This window comes from Chelonia mydas, chromosome 14 (genome assembly GCF_015237465.2).
Source record: "Chelonia mydas isolate rCheMyd1 chromosome 14, rCheMyd1.pri.v2, whole genome shotgun sequence".
Classification (NCBI taxonomy): domain Eukaryota; kingdom Metazoa; phylum Chordata; order Testudines; family Cheloniidae; genus Chelonia; species Chelonia mydas.
The window spans coordinates 25471459-25492659 of NC_051254.2; the positions used below are offsets into that span (position 1 = coordinate 25471459).

At 53.0% G+C, this 21201-nt stretch overlaps 1 protein-coding gene across 13 annotated transcripts in view; it reads left to right on the top strand.

Moving 5' to 3' along the window:
- The window catches only part of MYOCD (myocardin), a 473785-nt gene that overhangs the window by 441819 nt on the left and 10765 nt on the right, over positions 1-21201 (top strand). For 6 of the 13 annotated variants that reach the window (XM_037914277.2, XM_043527935.1, XM_043527942.1 and 3 more), the window contains 7 exons: positions 861-1036; positions 4507-4632; positions 9571-9815; positions 10395-10548; positions 11872-12825; positions 18728-18841; positions 20840-20897. In XM_037914277.2, coding sequence (XP_037770205.1) covers positions 861-1036; positions 4507-4632; positions 9571-9815; positions 10395-10548; positions 11872-12825; positions 18728-18841; positions 20840-20897 — 1827 coding nt within the window. The remainder of the gene's footprint in view (positions 1-860; positions 1037-4506; positions 4633-9570; positions 9816-10394; positions 10549-11871; positions 12826-18727; positions 18842-20839; positions 20898-21201) is intronic. The other 7 variants (XM_043527936.1, XM_043527939.1, XM_037914278.2 and 4 more) reach the window with 4 other exon arrangements.

Sequence of the window (21201 nt, forward strand, 5' to 3'; positions counted from 1 at the left end):
CGAGTGTGCTGCCTCCACAACGTGCCCAGTGAGGCCAGTGAGAGAGCAGGAGCCTGGGTCTCCGTATTTTTGCACATCCATGTTGGGAGGACACATATTAGGGCTTAATGATTGAAATGCCCCAAGTTTCCAGGGCCTGATCCCCACAGCCTGCTCTGGAGCAGATGGATACAAATGGGAAACAGACAGACACATCTGAAATAAAATCAATTCAAAGGATGATAACCAGAATAAGCCAAAATCCATCTGCAGCGTAGAGATTTCAATGGGGCAGGTTTTTCAAAATCTCTCCCTACTGCCCTCTGTGACGCTCTTCCCTGTCCCTCTACATGAGCCTGCAGGGCACTGTCCTCTGGCACTCCTGCAGTCTGAGCAGCTTGCCTGACCTCTCGCCTCATGGACTCTCCATCTCAGCTCAGATCTCAGCTGCACTTCTGTGAGCCCCTTACTAGAAGGCCCAGATCTGTAGGTGGATGTGTACAGAGTATTAGGCATAAAACGGGCACAGAGACACCAAAACCTGATATGATTTTACGGGAGTTGTTTCTTGGGCACTCCAATGGGATGCCTATGTTTGAACACTTGTATGAAAGATGCTGCACAAAATACAGCTCCACATCACAGCCAGGAATATCTGAAATGCCCATACTGGAATCAGGGCACTGTTCCCAGGGGCTATTGCTCATTCCATCAAAATCACCCTCAACTGTGCTCAATGTGCTCCCACACCAGGTACTGGGGGCTGGACTTGTGTATTGTAGGGGGTTTGGTATAGCCGCTGAAATGGTTCATTGCACACGTTGCTATGGCTGTCTCTGTTTACGCACCACTGACCCATTGCCTTTGTTTCACTTGTTAAGGTGCCCAGGGGAGCTTCTCTAAATCAGCTGATGCTTTTGCCTTTGAAGAAGACAGTAGCAATGATGGCCTGTCTCCAGAGCAGGCCAGGAGGGAGGATTTGCAGGGCTCCACAGAATCAACAGCAGGCACCAAAAATTCAGAGGCAATTTCCTCTGCCACATCAGGGACAACTCAGGTAAAAAAAATAAAAAGTGTTCTGTGGGCAGGCCAGGGCTTGGCCCTGGGAGCCAGCTTGGGGAAGCCTGTCCCCTCTGCCCAGCGAGGGCATTTGGACATCCACCCAACACTCTGAATGCAGGAATACTCTGCACCCCATGTGGGGGGGGGGAGTGCTCATCCCCTTGGGCAAGCGACGCCCAGGGCTCAGGAACTTACTGCTGGGTTACTGTGGGGCTGCACTGCAGAGCCCTCCCGAAAGCTGCTCACAGTGCTGACTCTTCTCTCTCCCCCTTGCACGCACCCCCTAGAGCAACCTTCAAGTGAGGGCTTTAAACAACCTCCTTCCACCCGTCCACATGGTCATGGGGAGGCGTGTGCTTGCTAGGGAGGGGGCTGATTCTGCCTCCGTCTCAGCCCACACTCAGGAGACCATCCCTATTCCAAGAGTCCCACAGACCGCAATGGGCTCAGAGAGGTTCTGCTCAGTGTCAGCAAAGGAGGCAGTATCTGGCCTTGGGAAGCTAGCATAGTACCCTCCTATATAGAGTGGAGACAGGGGGAGCAATGCCTAGGCTGACCATCCCTGGGAGCTCTCAGACTGGCACAGGCTGCTTAAAAGAAAGCAGAGATGTGGCTGCCTGGCTCAGCCTTCCTGTACAGCCAGCTGCCCTGGAGTCTCCATGGAGCCTAACTGCTTCATTGCTTCCTTTGATCTATTTCTTTGCTTTATATCTGGGCTGGAAGGGACAGAGAGAGAGAGCATCTAGCTCGATGCCACATGCTGTGAAAAGGCTCACTCACTCCCAGCCCAGCCTGCCCTGGCAAGCGGCATTCAGGTCAGAGAGTGAGAACAGGTGACTGATGGGCAGTGTGGTCATGCAGGCACGGAGGAAAGAACAGAGGCCAAATGCTTGTGTAGCTTGCAGGGTCTGTGGGGCAGCAAAGGCCCGGTGCATTTCCAAAGTTTCCACTGGTGCCAGATACTTTCTGGAAGATGCTGCAGCAGAATCCCATGCACCGATCTTGCAACTCACATGAACAGCCTCTGCTGTGACAGTGCCTGATGTCCAGTTCCAGTCCCTGCCATCACTCAACAGGGGCAAGGCTCTACCCAAACATTTCTGGCCCTTTCAGGGGGTCTGACTGAATCTGGCTGTAGAAGAGGGGGCAGTGCTTATCTTTCTTCCTGTCCCTACTGCTCTAGGATGCAAATGCCTTTGCTGTGGCTTCCCCTCTGCCCTTTCTATTGGTCACTAGGCATTCGGTGTTAGTAGTTATTATTTGTATCACCCTAGCACCTAGATTCTCTTGTAGTTTTGGCAGCTTTAAGCATGTCAGCAGCTTTTCTCCTTGGAGACCACAGACAGGAGAGGAATCGAGGCTGAAAGGCTGTGAGGCTGAAAGGGTGAGGCTTTCCAGACCCAAGGGGCAGCAGGGGGCATGGGGAGTGGGTACAAGCAGACAGTAGAACTAGCTAGCAGCGGGGCTGTAATGCTTTTCTCCAGACAAATCAAAGCTGGAGAGCTGGGCTTTGCTAACTAGCATCAGTGTGCGGCCAGTGCTGTAACTAGCAGGTTGTCAGTCAGCAGCTCCCCCAGAGTGACGTCCCCGGGTCTTGATGCGTCTCTGTAACTGCAATCTGAGGTAGTGGCTGTGCACATGGCTCTGGGGGGAGGCCTTTCCTTCCCCAGCATTTGACAGTAATTAATACCTTTGAAGGAGATCAACTCCGTGAAAATGGGGGACTGCAGGCCACTCCAGGAGTAATACAGAGCGCTGCTGCCTGGGAGGGAGGGTCAGCAGCTGCTGTGGGGATGAAGCTGCAGGCCATGCTATGTGCATGCATCCCCTGTCAACCTCCAAGGGGAAAGGGCAGCCCCCAGCGGACAATTCCATGAGCCTTGCCCAGGGTCCCCAGGGAACTTGCTCTGACAGGGACTTAATGAGACAAATGGGGACCCAGACTCAGGATCCTGAAAAAATAAACGTGCTTTCTCTTTAAATCCACTTGTGAAGCATGGGCTAGTGCAAGATCCCCGGGCAGGACCCACTCTGAGTGCACAGGCTGCAGGCAGGGGAAAGCAGGGGGATATCAGTCTCTGGTCGTCCCAGGGAGCACTGGGGTGTTCTGCAAAAGATCCTGAGATATTGTTAACCTGCCAGTGACGGATTCTTGGCTAGGCAACTCTTCTCCATTCCAATGTCTTTGTTACACAGCGTACTTGGCATTGGGTACCTCAATTTTCCAAGCACTTATGGCAGGTAGCCAAATGATTGTCCATTTGGTTTGTCTAATTGTATCGGCCTGATGAAACGCTATTGGTGTGAGACACATATAAACCAAGGCAGGGCATCAGGAAGGTTTGTTCTGACTTGCACTGAGAAATCACTGTATTCCAAACAAGCTTCTAGGAGAAGATGGATACAATTGCATATGCAAGCTGCCTGTGTGGGATATCCCATGAGGGCGATGACTGCAGGGCTCCAGTTAGGAGCAAGATTTCGTCCTGTCTCTTAGTTTGTTTCCTCTGTTTGACAGAGCAATCTTTGCAAACTGGGTTTTGGTGGCTTGGGTGATGTAAATAGTCCTGAGGAACAGAATCCATCGGTTCTCGTGGCGCTGGAGTGTTTAATTGCTGGTAGCATGATACCAACAGCTGCCCATGTACAGTCTAGCCCTGGTGCGGAGGCTGCGTGTGGGTAGTGAATGGGGTTTGACACCGAGCAGGGAAGGTCTCAGGTCTCGTCCACGCTCCCCCTTACTCCCAAGGCTGGAGTATGGGAAGAGAATGGGAGTGCCCAAGGAGACACCACCCTCAGGATCCAGGCTTAGAGCTCACTCCTGGTACGAGGAGCACTGGAGGTGCCTGGTGGCTGTGCAGCAGCACTCTCATTAGTGCAGGACCGAGGGCCTCTGCCTGCCTCTCGGGTTCAGCACTTCAGGTCTGGCTGCACCGCAAGCTGGAGGTGTGATACCCATGCTAGCTTGGAGGCAGCTACAGAGCTCACGATAGCAGTGTAGCTGCAGCGGCCCGGGTAGAGGAAGGGGGCTAGTCATCCCGAGTATGACCCGTCTGAGATGCTAGGTACATACTCGGGGTGGCTAGCCCCTCCCGCTACTTCCACTGCTGCGGCTACACTTTGGTTTCTGGCGAGTTAGTGTGAGTATATCGACCTGAGCTGGAAACGATGTCCCTGGCTCCAAGGATAGCCCCACCTGAGAGGTGATAGCTCCAGAGGCTGCAGAGCCATCGCTGCAGTCCGCAGATGCCCTGAGGCAGGCAGCTAATGCATGTTCAGGAGGATCCCCAACAACACCGTGCCAATCAGCCACAGACGGCTGGGAGGCTCACACCCACTTAGGGTGCTGGCTCCATGACTAGAGAGGGAACGTTTTTCCACACATGACAAGGTTTCTTAATGCTGCTTCCTATATTCCTGGACATTAGGTGCCACATGCTAATGGCGACTGATTCTTGATTCCAGGATCATTCCCACAGCTCTGAAAACAACGTGACTGACCTGACATCAGTGCAAAACAGCCAGTGTGAAAGCCCGAAGCAGGTGAACGGCCAGCAGAGCCCACCCCTCCCGGTGCCTGCGGTGGTGAAGGTAACGTATCTACCCCATCGCCTTGCGAAGAATGACCACACGGCTATCTGAGTTTTGCTGATTAAAGTTTAGCTACATTTTCTTAATGCACTTTAGCAGCCAGTTTCAACCCACAGTACTGAAACCCTGCCCCAAGGCTGCATAGGCACCTATGTGTCTCTTCAGAAAGTGCTGCTGTCCATAGGAAGAGGGGATTTTGATACTAATGCACATTTCACACAATTGTAGAATATTACAGTCATGATAGATAGATAGATAGATAGATAGATAGATAGATAGATAGATAGATAGATAGATAGATAGATAGCCTCTCCTGCAAGGTGTGGCTTACGCTTCCTCCATTCTCTCTCTCTCTGGTGCTTGCTATTACTAATATTAGGAGTGGCTTCTCCCTTCTACTCATGTGGGCTGGGCTGGGTCATGGGTTCTTTTCTGGCACCTGGTGTCTTCACCCAAGGTGACTCCTCACTGGGCCATGCAAAGGAACGACACTCCCAAAATAACAGAATAACAAACTCCCAATTCCTCCCCCGCTCTGGCTCCTTCCCCTGGCACCATCTCAGGCAGATAGTATGCCAAGGCTGAGTCCCGAGGTGGAGCACTGCAGCATTGTGGCACTGGCTGGCTTAAATAAAAGTCGTCTGATTTTATTTTTCACCCCTGAGAGGGGCAGGACCCTTTCCCAATCCTACCAGGCTCACTGCTCCCTGGCCTGGGATCCTCCTTGAGTCTCAGCTGGCTCTTGGTAGCCAGGCCAGACAGCTTTGCAGGATGCTGTCACTGCAGGGCTGGAGCTGCCAGGTCCATGCAGCTAGATCTCACAGCAGAGCCAGAATGCTCTGTGGGAGGAATGGCAGCTCAGCAGGGACACCCAGCTTCCAAACCAAAACCAAACTTCAGCTGTTTCTCTGAGTCAGGCTGTCCCCTGCTAGGGGCTATGCAGCGCCCACTTGTCATTGGTCCATGGACCGCTTGGTCCAGATCACCCCATGCAGAAGTCTCCCTCTTGGCCCAGCAGGGTTCCTTCTGTCCCCACCCCAGCTCAATGCATGCTGGGAAATGGGGTCAGAAGTCTCTGGTAGCCATTATAGTTGTAGTCCTTTTGGTAGGGCCCCCTTGGGTATGTCTACACTACAGACGAAGCCCAGGTTTGTGGGATCCGGGCTTATGGGCTTGGTGTTTCCAAGCCAATGCTTGAGCGTCCACACGGCATTTTAAATCTGGGTTTACAACTGCTGGACTCTGTCTCTCAGCAGGACTCAGGCTCTGACCCATCTCCAACAGGGTCCTAGAAGCCAGGTGCTTTCTGACCAAGTCAGACTGATTTGTATGGCGGTGGAAGGGGCTTGTGCAGTGCAGTGCAGACATACCCATAGAGACTCAGTCTGGCACTTCAGGAGCTGGCAAACCCCAGAAAATGCTCTGTCCCCACCCAGCCTCCAGATACGCAACTCTTGGCTCCGTAAATGAGAGTGCATTGTCTGTTTGTGGCTTCTGAGCCAGTGCAGAGGGAGGGAGGGAGCAGCTAGGACCCAGGCCATGGGACAGACTGGCTCGGCCCCCCATCCTGAAGAGCTTGACAAGGAAACAAATGCAAGGCAGGATATGGGCCAGCAGCTCCTAGCGTGATGATGTGAAGATTCTTGATGAGCAGAAGAGACGGGAGGCTGATTGAAGAGGAGGGTGTAGGGGGAGATTTGAAAGGGAGGTTCTCGGCAAGTGGGCTTTAAAGATCAATGCCAATACCCTGAATGGCACCCAGAAGTAAGCAGGGAATCCATGTGGGCTCTGAACTGCAGGCAAAATGTCCTTCTTTTGCCCAGCAATACCGAGAAAGCAGGCAGCCACATTCTGCACCAGGACAAGATTCTGAGTGGTCTGTGAGGGGACCCCATGCTGAAGGAACTGCAGTGATCTAGTCTACAGAGATACCAGCCACCATCACCACACCAACCATAAACAGGCCCTTCTGGTCACCTCCACCAGCTGGGAATGTAAGAGAAATCCCTGCTCCAGAAGTGCTCTACATGGTGAACCTCACATAAGGATAAAAGATGTACAGTTCTCCTCCATCCAGACCATCAATCCTGAGATGCTCTCCAGATGCTACCTACTAGAACCACCTCTGTCTTGTCTGGACTGAGCCTTTGCTTAGCTTGTTCCCAGGCCGGGATCACCTGGAAAAGTTTGCGTAAACACTCCCCTTGTTCCCACTGCCCGGGACATGTCTCACAGCACACATTGCTGCCCTGAAAGACCACTCACCCCTTGATGCTGGGATCTCAGTATCATGGTCATTGTTTTATTAGAGTTATCAGCATGCCAAGCCTCAGGGTCACACGGAGGAGTTCAATACAGTGCATTAGAGGGCTGGGCTCCTCGCACTCAGAGCAGCACAGTCCGTAGTGAGTGTGACTTCTCAGTCCCCCAGCAGTACATTGAATTAGGCTAATCAATGTAAATGAGTAGATGAGTAAGAGGACTGGCCTCAGATGAGGATTTTAGTTGCTTTAGAGAAAGCAGCTTTTGGTGCCTCACTGAGCAGGATTTATGCAATGTTGTTGTAGCCATGTCAGTCCCAAGATATTAGATTAGACACGAAGAAGAGCTCTGTGTAGCTTAAAAGCTTTTCTCTTTCACCAACAGAAGTTGGTCCAATAAAAGATACTGCCTCACCCACCCTGTATCTCTGAGCAGGATTTAGGCCTTTTGAACAAACAGCTGTGAGAAGAGAGGATGTTATTAAGTCATAATACTCCTCTGACACTCTCAATGCTATTCTGCTGTCATGCATGGGCAGATCTCCCAATGCAACATGATTTGTGGACACCCACTGGGAGGTCCAGGAATGGAAAGGAAGCAGAATATCAGAGTCACAATCTGCCAGGCTGACCTGAGAGCAGAACTTTAACCAGAGAAATGCAACTTAGTAAAAGTTAACCAGGTCCTTGGTGCACGTGTTATCCCTATAGTACAATGAAATGCACTAATTCAGTCTGTAAATCAGTCTGTAATCTCCAATGCCCAAGTGACTGCAAAGCCTGGTATAAAGCTTGTTTGCTCATTCAGGAAAGACAATGGGGACTATCTCTGCTTAGTTTGCTGCAGGTCCCCTCATTTTCCATTGACTTTAATGATCTAGGTAATTGCACACTGGGATTTTTTAATGGAAGCACTAAAATCAAAAGAGTGAAAACCCCAATTATTGTCCTGCTCTGCACAGGAGACCCCAGGGCTGGTGTGCTGCTCTCCCTGCATGAATGGAACTCCATAGTGGATCCCATTTAAGAGCCGCCATGAAGGTCAAGGAGTAGAATTGTGCCCTGCGAGAAGCCCTGGATATTGAATTCTGACACAGTCTCAATGTGGGCAATTCTCTAGGTTCTGAATATTAGATAGCCCCACCAGCTACACAGAGAGGGAAAAGAATACAAACTAGGAATGCAAAATTCAAGATAAAAGGGAAGCTCCTTGGATACTATTGGTTCATCTGGTGTGTCTGGAAGCAGGTGCGTCACTTCGGTGATTGTCACTTAGAGACAGGAATGGTCTCCAGATCTGGGGCCTGGGCATGTAGGCAGAGCCCTGGAGGGGAAGGACCACTTGGGGCTCACCATTAGGATCAGGTGACAGTGCTGGGCTCAGGACATTACTCCTAGGGGAATTCTGCACCACTGCTCATGCGCAGAATTCAGATTTCTTTGCTTTCCTGCAGAAAAAAATGACTTTCTGACAGGGAAGCAAAGGGAAGCTGCAAGAGCAGTCACGCACCACTCCCTAGCACAGCAGGTACATCATTTCACGCACCCGGAGCAGCTAGCAGAGAGCTAAATCACCATGGGGCTGGGGACACCCCAGCCAGTGGCTTCTACCCTGAGCCAGGATCAGATGCTAGTCCCATCTGGGCTGGAGGCAGGAGAAGACAGGACTTCCTCTTCCCCTGCAAAGAGTGTCTGGGGCTGTGTCAGACCCACCCCCAGAAACCTCCCGCAGCTGCAGGAAGCTCAGCATCCTCCCCTGCTTCCTGCCCCCATCGCTCCTCAACTGTGTGGGGAGGGGTCATTGTACAGGCAGCTGCTCCCCCATCCACCCAACCCCTATGCATCCAGACCTCCCATACCCAGACCCCCCTGCCAAGCCTTACCATGTACATTCAGAACTCCCCTAGCCCTCCATACCTGAACCCCACCCCACTGAACCTCAACCCCTGCATCTGGAGCCCCCTTTCACACAGACCCTCTGCCTCTGGACCCCCACCCCTGCACCCAGACCACCACCCACTGAGCTCCCTCCACTCAAACCCCCACCATGATGCCCCAGTCTCTGCACCAACCTGAGCCCCCACATCCAGACCCCCAACTAGCTGCACCCAGACTCCCACCCCACCAAGCCCCACTCCCCCACACCCAGACCCCTCTGCTGAGCCCCAGCCACCTTCACCGGGAAGCCCCTGCAGAATCCCATTGCCGCTGTACCGGGAACACGCCCAACGAGCCTGTGAGCATCCAGATCCCCCCACACCTAGACCCCCCACTGAACTGCCTGCACACAGATTGTCCCACACAGAATCCTCTCACCCCACACCTGGATCCTCCCACACTGAGCCCCTCCATGCTTGGATCCTGCCTGGTTGAGCCTACCTGCCCCACACCTGGTGCGCCTGGTGCAGAGGGGCAGGGCCCCAGGGTGTTTCTGGGGCAGGCCCAGGCCTTGACAAATAAAACTTGTAGAATTTTAAAATAATTTGCACGTAATTTTTAATTTTTTGGTGTAGAATTTTTAAATTCTTAGTGCAGAATGTCCACAGGAGTACGGACATTCCCATCCTCTGGTTCCAGGTCTCTAAATTCATACATGTGAATGTCATCACTTAGCCAACTCCAGCTCAGGGCCTGATTTCTCAGATAACCCCTGTTCTTTTCTCTGTATGACATGCAGTCAAAATCGTCCAGCGACAGCAAGAACCGCCACAAAAAGCCCAAGGACGCCAAGCCGAAGGTGAAGAAGCTGAAATATCACCAGTACATTCCGCCTGACCAGAAAGCAGAGAAGTCTCCTCCGCCCATGGACTCAGCCTATGCTAGGCTCCTCCAACAGCAGCAGCTCTTCCTGCAGCTACAAATCCTCAGTCAGCAGCATCAGCAGCACTTCAGCTACCCGGGAATCCCCCAAGCGCAGCACAAGTGAGTCAGCAGCCTGTGAAGAACAATGTGTGCACAGTAGACTGCGACTTAGATGTTTTGGGGGGCTTTCTAGGCTCTCCTGCAGGTCCCTCCTCGATGCTTATGTGCCTGTTGGTGCAGCATAGCGGGGATCTGGAAGCACAGTTTGAAAATGTTGCGCTGGTCACATCCAAAGCGTTATTCTGATTGGCCAGATGGAGGGATGACAGCCACATAAGGCCTCCGTTGATCCCCCCTGAAAATGGACAAGGAAAGATAATCATCCTCAGTCCTCTCTCTGCAGCCCCTCCCATGAACTCTGCAGGCTCTTGCTGCACTCCTTCCTGGGGCTCCCCATGCCCTGCTATAGTGTCTCCAATGTTCTTTACAATCACCTCTAGATGGAGCATTATATACTGGGACCTTGGGGCACCCCTCTAAAGTGAAGAAGAAAGCAGCTATGATGTAGAAGTTAAATCATATTTTAGATGGGCAGGGGCTGTTCTTTGGCCATCCTTCCATAAGTAAGTCCCGTTTTCTATTAGTAAATGTGGCAAAAACTGGACACTGTTACCCAAAACCTCTCCTTTGTAATTTCAGGCAACCAAGTGAGCAAATGGTCAAAAGTTCAAACTCTTCCTCAACTCCAGTCACCAACATGCCCCTTTCCCCAGTGAAAACCACTTTTTCCGGACAGACCTGTGTTTCTTCTATCAAACCAGGCCCTCTCCCTTCCAACCTGGATGATCTGAAAGTGAGTGCAAACCTCCCATTAATCATTCATTAACAGTAATAGTATCTAGCGACACCATACCTTACAATGAAAATGCTTTGAAGTCTATCGGGCATCCCAAGGTAACAGTGATGAGCTGGTTGGAACCTGAACTTGCATGTTATAGAGCAAGCGAATGCAGCAAAATGTACAAGGCATGGAGAAGAGCTAAGTGCCTTTATGTTTCACAAAATGCTCGGCTTTGTCCTGAGACAAATAACGCAGTGGTACTAGAGACCATGCTATTGCTGCTGTGCAGGAATCCCCAAATTGCCATCAGATTGAGGCAGGAGGTCAGAGCTGTGCCAAATGTTTGCAGGAGAACCCAAAGTGGTAACTCCTTGAGGAGCTGTCTGTGGGGAACAAATCTATGATTTGAAAAGCATGAGCTCTTACTGCCTGAACTTAAGGACTAGTCCTGTAGCTAGAAGCTGTTGCTGAGTCACTAACTCTTATATAGACCAGCCCCTGAGGGGAAAGGGTGGGGAATAAAGACTCACGCTAGATTGATAAAAACAACGAGGAGTCCGGTGGCACCTTAAAGACTAACAGATTTATTTGGGCATAAGCTTTTGTGGGTAAAAAACCCACTTCTTCAGATGCATGGAGTGAAAATTACAGATATAGGCATAAATATTTTAATTGATGTGGGTCATTTACACACACAATTCTTTCAGGTTTTGTTACTTAAACTCAAACATGATTAAAGTCCCAGACCAGTCCCTTGCGGAATCAGGATGTGTAAAATAATCCTTACTATTCAGAGACATGAATAAGGATTAGCAAGTGGAGCATGTGTGTAATGAAGCCCTGGCTGAGTCATCTGGGAAGCCTGAACCTGAGCCATATGGATCTAAAAGCATGAGCTTCTGTTAGCTAGCTGGCCTGTTAGCTCATGATCAGTAGCAGACTCACAAACCTCTATAGGAGGGCCAGCTGCTAGCAGGGACACCAAGCCCCACTGTGTCAGCCTGCGTTCCATGAGAATTACCTCCCTAGGAGCACTGCTATCCACATTACCCATTCACAGCTCCAGCTCTCCACTTATAGCAGCTCTGGCTGCTGGAAGGAGGAATGTATTTCCTCTGCTGGGACACAATGAGGCTGTTAGGCTGTGTATGGTGCTTCTAATGACTGTGAGTAACAGTGAGGGGTGGGGCTCGGTCCCATCAGGCAGGAGGCCAGGAGAACTCTCACTGCTGGAAATATCCACAGCAGGGTATTTCCCCACAAGTGTATAAGGAGTATGACAGTGAGGGGAGGTGCTGGAAGTGACTGTCACTAAATGGCTGGCTCTGCTTCTAGGTGTCAGAACTGAGGCAGCAGCTCCGAATAAGAGGCCTCCCCGTATCCGGTACGAAAACGGCACTGATGGAGCGTCTGCGGCCCTTCCAGGACTGCAGTGGCAGTGTGGTGCCAAACTTCAATGAAATAACAACGGTCACCTTTCCAGTCACCCCAACAAACACACTGTCAAGCTACCAGTCACAGCCCTCGGCCAGCATGCTATCCAGCAGCTTCTATCAGTTTGGCAGCACCAGCTCCTCCCCACCCATCTCCCCAGCATCCTCTGACCTTTCCGTCAGTGGCTCCTTACCAGACACATTCAACGATGGACCAATAACTTCTCCACAGTTTGGTCTCCAACCATCCCCTGTGCATGGCAGTGCTGAAGAAAGCCTGATGGGCAGCATGAATGGAGGGAGCATCCAGTTGGAACTGGAAGGGATCGACACAGAGAAAGACAAGATGCTGGTGGAAAAACAGAAGGTCATCAATGAACTGACATGGAAGCTGCAACAAGAGCAGAGACAGGTGGAAGAGCTGCGGATGCAACTCCAGAAGCGAAAAAGGAACAATGGCCTGGAGGAGAAGCAGCCACCCACTCAGCATTTCTTCGGTGTTCCTATCAAGCAAGAAAACGCAGTATCCAGCTGTCCATTCTCATCAAAACAAACTGCCTTGAAAGCCCAAGCGAACAGCTTGGATAAACTAAGTAACTGTGGGACACCGCAACTGCCTCACATTGTAAACAGTCTTTGCATGGAGTCAGCGGGCAAGAGCACCATCACCTCCTCCACGTTTCTAAGCCCACAGTGCTCTCCACAGCATTCTCCACTTGGGACTGCAAAGAGCCCACAGCATATCAGTCTGCCACCATCCCCTAACAGCCATTACCTTCTCTCTGTGTCCCCTGGCTCTCAGGGAGAAGGGCGCAGTGTTTCCCCACAGGCCAGCAATCGACTTCGCCCAGCAGCGGTAAGTGGGGAATGCACAAGGCTGATGCCATTCTGTCCTATCTCCATGGAGATTGCACTGGTATTAAAGGTTGCTTTGGGGGTTGTTTATCCAAATCTCTCTGGCCTGGGAATGAGGTTGGGCACAGGCCATTCCATGAGCTCTCCAATGTGCCCTGACTCTGACAACCCTGGAACACCAGAGGAACAGCCTGTCCTGCAGCACTTCCACATCCTTGCTCCCTGTCCTGCCTGGAAGCAGGATGTGCAGCTGCCCCTAAAATGTATCACTCGGCAGCTTCATCTCTGGCAGAATCGTAAACTGGCCCATGTGAGCACAACAGGGCCGCACAAAACAGACTGGGTTTTCCCCTACAGCTTGGGCACTCACAGAACAGTCTTTGGCTTGCAGCATGGGAGCCCAGGCTTAAAGCGCATGCGCAAATGGGAGTTCTCCAGGCAGAGCCAAGGGTTCTATCCCAGGAGCAAACAGGGCTAGCATGCTCAAAGTAGGGCAGTAGTGAGTGGAGTAGCATCTGCTCCGTCTCCCCTCACCAAGCTGTAGGCTGCATCTTTGTGACTCTACACAAACCAGTGCCACAGGTCAGGAGTCCCGTGTGCTCCTCTCCAGCCTGGGCCACCTGGCCTACTGACTTCCTTGGCACCCAGGAAGAGAGCAGCAGGAGTGCCAGGGAGAGCTCATCACCCAAGAGCGTGGGTGTGCTGCACAGGGTGTGCCCAGACACAGCCACCGCTCCATGCAAGCTGCCTCCACCACACAGGCTGCGGTCAGAGTAGCTGGAAGGGCCAAATCCTGAGCACATGCAGTGACCAGCTCCAGTGAGTTTGCCAAGACCCTGGTGACACTGGATGTGCTCACAATCGAGGGACAGTTAGGAGCAACGTGGGCAGGAGCAACATGGGCAGGAGCAGTGCAGCACAGGAAGAGGAGGGCAGCTCTGGGAATCCGGGGGCACAGGCAGTACCGTTGCTTTGGGGGTTGCTTACCCAAATCCAGGGGGCCCTAAGCAGGAATATTTTGGGGGGCCACCCGCACAACACATACTAAAAAAGCAAATAGGGAGGCCCTTGAGCTGCTTGGGGCCCTAAGCAATTGCTTAGTCTACTTATACCCAGCGCCGGCTCTGTCAGGGGAAACTGCACACCGTTGCTGACCTCCAGGGATCAGAAACCGTGAGTCAGCCCCCATCCCTGAGCCGTTCACAGGGCTGATGCTGTGTATTTGGTTTGTCGTGTGTTGGTGCTCCCCTGCTATTCCCCGGGGGGGGGGGGGGGGGACAATCAGTGCTGCCAGTGCCCCCAGCTGTACGGGGGAGTGGGTTCTGGGCCCTGCTGCAGGAGCTCTCACCCTACACTGCCCGTCCGTGCCCAGCAATGAATGCTGTCCCCGCGACAGCCCCAACCCAGACTTCAGCCCCTCTCTGCTCCTCCTTTGGATCTTGCCCCGTCCAGGCTTGGAGGCTGCAGCAGGGTCCCCTCTCCCTGTTCCAGGCTAGGGAGCTCCAGGTGCCCCTCATCCCCCTCTGCCCTGACCCAGGCGGGAGCTGCAAAGCGGAGGGAGGGGAAGAGGAACCCTCCCTTCTCTGTTGCTCACAGGGGGAGAGGCAGGAGGGGGCGGGGCCACCCAGAGCAGCTGGGTTCTTTATCTCGCCCTCCCTTCCTGTGAGAATGGCTCTGGCTGTTGAGGGGAGAGGGAGGGGGAGCTCTGCCTACAGCAGATCTGATTGGTTGCTCACCCCCAGAAGGTGGGCTCATCACAGATGGCTCCCGTACCAGCCAATCCTGTAACAGCAAAAACATTGCAAGAGCTGGGGGTGCTGCGGGAGTGACACGGGGAAGGGGGGTACTGTGTGTGTGACAGGTGGGGGAGGGCCACTGTGGGGGCGATGGGAAGGGATGCACTGTGGGGGTGACACAGGGCAGGGGGTGCTGTGGAGTGACTCTGGTGGGAGGGCCATTGTGGGGGTAACGCTGGCAGGGTAGGGGGCCTGTGGGGGTGACAGGTGGGGAGGAGGAAGCTGTGGGGGTGACAAACCCAGGGAAGGGGACCGTGTGGGGGTGACAGGCAGGGGGCAGGGGGCTCTCTGTGAACCCCCCCCCGTTCAGGGAGCCTAGCCCCCTGTCCTGCCCCATCCTCCCAAGGCCCCCTCACTCTTGCCCACCAGAGCCAGAGGAGCACCAAGCCACCCACTGCGGCCGGAGGAGCCGCAGACGGTTGGCCTGCCCTTCCCCGAGTGCTGACCTGCCCACCTGAGCCACCGCAAGTCCCTGCCCATCTGCCCAAACCGCCCTGAATGCTCTGCCTGAGCCACCCCAAGTCCTGGACAGCCAGAGGAGCTCTGAGCCCTGCTGGGTCCTGGCCCCAGGGCCGTGGCAGGAAGCATTAGCGGAGGCTTAGCCTCCCCCAGCCTCCATTACACGCCACCCATGAGGCCCTTTGGGGGTGACAGGCAGGGGAGGGGGAAGTTGTGGGGGTGACACAGCCAGGGAGAAGGGGCCCTGTGGCGGTGGCACAAGCAGGGTGAGGGTGCACTGTGGGGGTGACTTAGCCAGGGAGGGGGCACTCTGGGGGTGACAGGCAGGGAGGAGAGGGCGCTCCAGAGGTGACACCGGCAGGGGGAGGGGGCGTTCTGGGGTGACAGGGAGGGAAGACTGGGGGATGACTGGGAGCAGGGCACTGGGAGTGACGGGCAGTGGGAGGGAGAAACTATGCAGGTTGCAAAGGGAGCAGGAGACTGTAGTGGGTGACACAGGGCACAGGAGGGGGCAGTAATTTGGGTAGAGGCACAAGCAGTGGGAGCTGGGTACTGGAGGGGGTGACACAGGCCATGGGAGTGGGGTAATATAGGAGGTGACACAGGCAGCAGGATCAGGGCAATATTGTGGGGTGTCACAGGGAGCAGGGTTGTACTGTGGAGAGCAACAGAGTTGCAGCCAGGGAGCAGGTGTAATTATTGGGTTCCTCTGTACCCAAAACTCCTAGGGTGCCAGTAGCCTTCAGCAGCTACGCCTTGTAGTCCAGCCTTGGAGGGTCCCATACCCACTCAGGCATGTGGCTAAGGGAAAGGGTTTTACTAGGATGGCAGGGAAGGGGCGAAGGTGCAAATACCCAGGTACAGAGGCTTAAACTGTTACAGTTCAAACTGAGCAATAGCAGTGCGTGAATGGGGCTTTTAAAGCCTCGTGCCTGGGGTGCCCTCTCCATCCAGTCTCTATTCCAGCAAATAAGCATTTGGGGGTTACCAAGCCAGGCTTCGTTCGTGACTCTCATAGGGCCACTCTGCACTGGCTCCCTGGCCAGCTTCTGTTGCTCCATATAAGGCACACACAGACCTGCACCCAGCTGCGATGTCCAGCAGTCACAGCCGGTTCCACAAACAGCTCTGTCCCCTTACCTGGCCTGGGGGAGGCTATGTGCCATGGGGCGTTGTAGTCCTCGTCTTTGTAGCTCCATTGCACAGGATTGTACCACAGGGAGCAGCAGGGGGATCGCACAGGTGATTGGGTAATACCCTGGGGAGCAGCAGGGGGAATGGCACAGGGAGCCGGGTCGTACCCTGGGGAGCAGCAAGGGGAATGGCACAGGGGGCCGGGTTGTGCCCTGGGGAGCAGGAGGCTCATGGCACAGGGGGCTAGGTCGTACCCTGGGGAGCAGCAGGGGGAATGGCACAGGGGGCTAGGTCGTACCCTGGGGAACAGGAGGCTCATGGCACAGGGAGCCGGGTCGTACCCTGGGGAGCAGCAGGGGGAATGGCACAGGGAGCCAGGTTGTGCCCTGGGGAGCATGAGGGTCATGGCACAGGGAGCAGGGGCACAATGTCATCATTTTAATTTCCAAAGTGGCCTCTAATCATCGCCTTTATATCAGGGTCTCTTGTGTTTGCACTCAGGTCAACTCTGCATGCCCAGCTGTGTGTGTGAATTAGGAGTGTCTGACTCTCCTGAATTGCATGTGCAGATGTCAGCGTTTGGGGGCATGGAACATTTGCAAGCCCAAAATTTCCGATTGACACCATTTGGCAGGGTGGGTGGAGAGAGGCTGGGGCTGCATATCTGGTGCCGTGGGGGGCACCTCACCCTACCTCTGCAGTTCCAGTCTCTGGCCACATTCTCTTCATGTGGCTAAAAATCAGACACCATAACCCAGGCCCACCTATAAACAATATAACCAGGGCAGCTCTTCTGTCTTCTCAGCTCCCTGTCCCACAGCAACCCCCTCCTCTGCCCTGATGTGAGCGAGGCCATTGGGAAGGTTCTGAGCCTAACTGTGCTTGGCGTGAGTCCTTCCCAGCTGGGGCTGCCTCTCAGATCTCCAGCTGGGATGTCACACTAGTGCCGGGGGTCCTCACCTGAGGAGGGCGTGTAGGACAGAGCAGCATTAATGACCTGTGCTCTCTGTGAGATGGATCTGAGCCATTCCTCTGGGTTCCCATTCAGGGTGTTGATGGGTCACTGAGAATCCTGGTGAAGAAGGAGCTCCAGCTGCTGCTGCTGGGATATGTGTGCATCACTCCCACACTAATCAACACTCCCAGAAATAACACTGCCTGCCACAGTCATGCTGCACCTTGCCATGATAACACCATGGGAACAGGGGAGACAGAGCCAGCCAGCAGGGGCAGAGCAGTCTTGGAGCAAATTAGAAGGAAAGGGAAAGGAATTTGTTATCTGCAGGGAGGGGGTTGGTAGCTAATCTCTTCACAGATTCATAGACTTTAAGGCTGGAAGGGACCATTCTGATGTTGTCTGGCCTGCTGCATAACAGGCTGCATGCAGAATGCTACTCAGTCACATTCATTGGCAAAAACCCAGAACAAAATGAGCAGGTGTTCTAGCAAGTTTCCCTCAGAACCTCTACCAAGAAACTCATCTTTGAGTTGCAAGATTCCTGCTAGGCCAGTGCGTGAGCCCCTTCTAAGCAGAAGACACCACTGGTTCTGTAAGTTTTCTGAAGTGGTAAAATGGGTGGGATTAGAAAAACTGCAGGATAAAACCTGTGCAACTCATTCCCTTGTGGCTTAATCCGGCCTCACAGTATTCTTCTCACCACTTACTTAGGGTGAGTAATTGGGACATTTAAAACAGAAACAGTTTTTTCATGATCATCAGAAGTGAAGGGCAGGAGATTTCAGGCTGAGGGGGGTCAAGTAGGACAGTTTTGCAAGGATGCCCTAACCCATGTAAACCAGATCTTCAGAGAAGGTCCAGAGAATTGACCCACTGTGCCTCTAGAGACCCTTTGACAAGGGGCAGTAGAGATGAGTACTGGGGTTACTGCATTTCCTAGCTGGAGCATTGTCCAGTGATTCAGACAATTGAGTCATACAGTGGAATTTGGGTTGGGTGTCAACAAACAAGCATTGCACTGATTAGCATAAGACCTGGTCAGGATCAGCTAGGGCTGCTGTAAGAAGGGAGATAAGGGCAGGAGAGGTGGGTTCATGCACCAGTAACGCGGTATCTTTGGGACCTTGCTGTCTATGTTTGGCCAGTATTTTTCACCAGCATATTATTTTGCCTGGTTTTGCTCTTCCTCTTGTTCTGGTGTAGGAATGTTCAGAGCTGTGCTGAACGGAGGTGCTGAAAGACAAACTGCTCAGGGTCACCTCATGTTAAAATGCACAGGAACTGTGTATACAGACAGACCTGAATGGTTTCCTCATAGCTAGGGGAACTCATAACTAGTCTCCTGAATCCATCTGTCCTGCCCCCAGGCTTGATTTTTCCCTCACTTAGTCTGGTTTGGCACTGGTGTAATACCATTGACTCCAGTGGAGTTACTTCTGGTTTACACTGGGGTGAGAGGCGGCTTGGGCCCCAAATAAAGGTAGCAAGAAAGGCAGAGAGGAGCATAACCTTTTGCCTGTGGATTGATTACATTTCCCTATATTTCCCCCACGCAGATGACTACGCAGGCAGGTCAAAAGTTTTCTATTCCATCCCCAAGTTTTTGTAAGTCAAGCCCAGCCCTCTCGGAGGTAAAGCAGCCTCCATCCTATGCGGATGCAGTGAAGCAGGTAACTGCATGGTTTTTATTTTCTACAGGAATAGGTTTTACCATTTTGATCTTGTTCTGTTTTGATTGAGTTTTATGGAAGTAGCAGCTGTGGCGATTACAGCACATCGCCTGGTCTATGAGCGAAGCAGGCACATTGGATGTGTACGAGAAATAGCTTGAACTGACATTTTAGGCCTAAGTGCACAAAAGGCATTAGGTGCCTAGAAGACCACTGTGATCCACAAAGCCTGAGTTGGGTGCCCAGGCTCCCTGTCCATTGAATGGGGAGAGTGAGGCACCTTAGACTGCAATCCACAAAAGCCAGCACACTAGGCATGAGCTAGCCAACGGGAGCGGCCAATGACAGGGGTACATGGTCAGAGGTAGGTGCAAATGCTCTCTTGGCACTCGGTGCCTGTGCTGTCAGCAAGAATCCCAGAGGGAAGGAGAACAATGATAACTCCAGAACTGTCAGCCTAATGGTTAGGGGTCTTACCAGGGATGTGGAAAGCTTTCCCCACCCCGGTTCAAGTCCTACTGCTACCTGAAGGGGGTATTCTTTTGTGTGAGCTCACCTGAGGGCCCGGCCGGTAGAGGTGGGTAGCCTCTGAGTGTGCCTGTCAGACGGGGTCCCGCATGTGACTTAGGCGGCCAAGCACCGCTCTTCCCCCAGTTTGTGAATTTGCTCCAGGGCGTAGGTGGGAGATCAGCACCCGGATGCCCACAGGGGGCCAGGTGCACATGCCCAGCGGCAGGAACACAGGCACTAGGGAACTTTTACTGCAAACTCTTAGGCGCTGAGTAACCCTAGGCACCTATGGGAGCAGCTGGAGTTTTGTGCATTGCAGTGCTCCAGAAACTGGGCCTTAGCTGCCTAACCCCTGTTGTGCATCCAGGCGTTAGCTGCTAAACAATTGTCTCAGTGTGACAGAGAAGCATCAGACTTGATTTGACTTGAATACTGTGCTGGTGAAGGTGCTAGGCTGACAGCTCTGCAGACTGATGCCCTGGTCAAGCAGAGCAGAAGGGGCTAGTGATACGGAGAGCTCCAGTTTTTGGTGCCCAAGTTGAGACACCTCAAATGGATGTGAGCTCCAAGCGGGTGGGGGCGCTCAACCCCTTTGAAGTGTCCCGACTTGGGCACACCAAATCACTAGTCACTTTGGAAAATCTTGGCTCCTGTAGTTAGACCCAGAGCAAGTACGAGTTTGGCCTGCTCTGCCCCCTGCCAGAGTGCCTCAGCCTTGTGCCTGAGGTGGAGGGGTAGCTCAGTCTCCGTAGTCCGTTTCATCCCTGGCATCTCATGAGACTGAAATCAGGGTGCCACTTAGTGCCAGCTGTGATGGTGGATAGTAGTTCCATTGGTAACTAGACTGAGACCACCAAACTCATCCTATGTGGGCCATTGGATAGCACTAAATATTGGCATATAATGGCTGGGGGACAAGGAGTCATTTTGTATTTAAATCAAAGGAAACAACAAGGAAAGTGCATTTCATCAGCAAGGCTCAGCTGGACAGCAGGGGATGAGGGCATGGGGGAGCAGGCATCTTCTGGGGCAAGCACTGGGTGTGCTGGGCACAAGAGTCCCAAGGAGCCTGTGTGCACCCAACTTGGTCCTCAGGCTCCTGAAGCCCAGCTGCAAAGCAGAGGCTGATTTAAATCGTTGTAATAGATGGCTGTGCAGCGACCATAGAGCCTATGAGCTCAGTTCTACCTGCAGGGAGGGACAGAGATCAGCTCATTGCTCACTAGCCACAGCAAATTAGGAAATCGGGAGCCAAGCACATCCACACTGCATGGAGAGTCCTCTTGGTCCCAGGGATCCCCTTTGTCTTCCCCGTCTCTGGATGCCAATCCCGGTCACACGTTGGGGTTTCAGCATACTCTTCAGCATAGCATGGGATCTCACCTTTCCAGCACTCTAGGACTAGCAAAGCTGCATCTTGTGCTCTGGCCCCTGGCCTGAGAAACCGCTTCTAACCCCCTGCTCTCCTCTTGTGGTGTTTTGCTGCAGCAGATGACTCGAAGTCAGCAAATGGACGAGCTCCTGGATGTGCTGATTGAGAGTGGAGGTAGGCAGAGATTTGATACCTTACACACAGTGCCCTTGCTGGAAAAGCATGCTCAGCGCCGTGGTGACTGTGAGATCCCCATTGGAGCAGCCTCTTTGAGGCTGACATCTTGCATTGGCTTTCCCTGAGGAAGGAATGGCTGAGGCTGGTTTTAAAGCTTGTTTTCCATTACACAAGTGGAGCAGTGCTTTGGAGGCGCCCTGCACATGTCCACCACTGCTGGGGAGCTTTGCTTTTAACAAATCCTCATGTGCATTACTGTAACCACTTTCCTGTGGAGAGCTTGTCCTGTGGTTATCAGCCA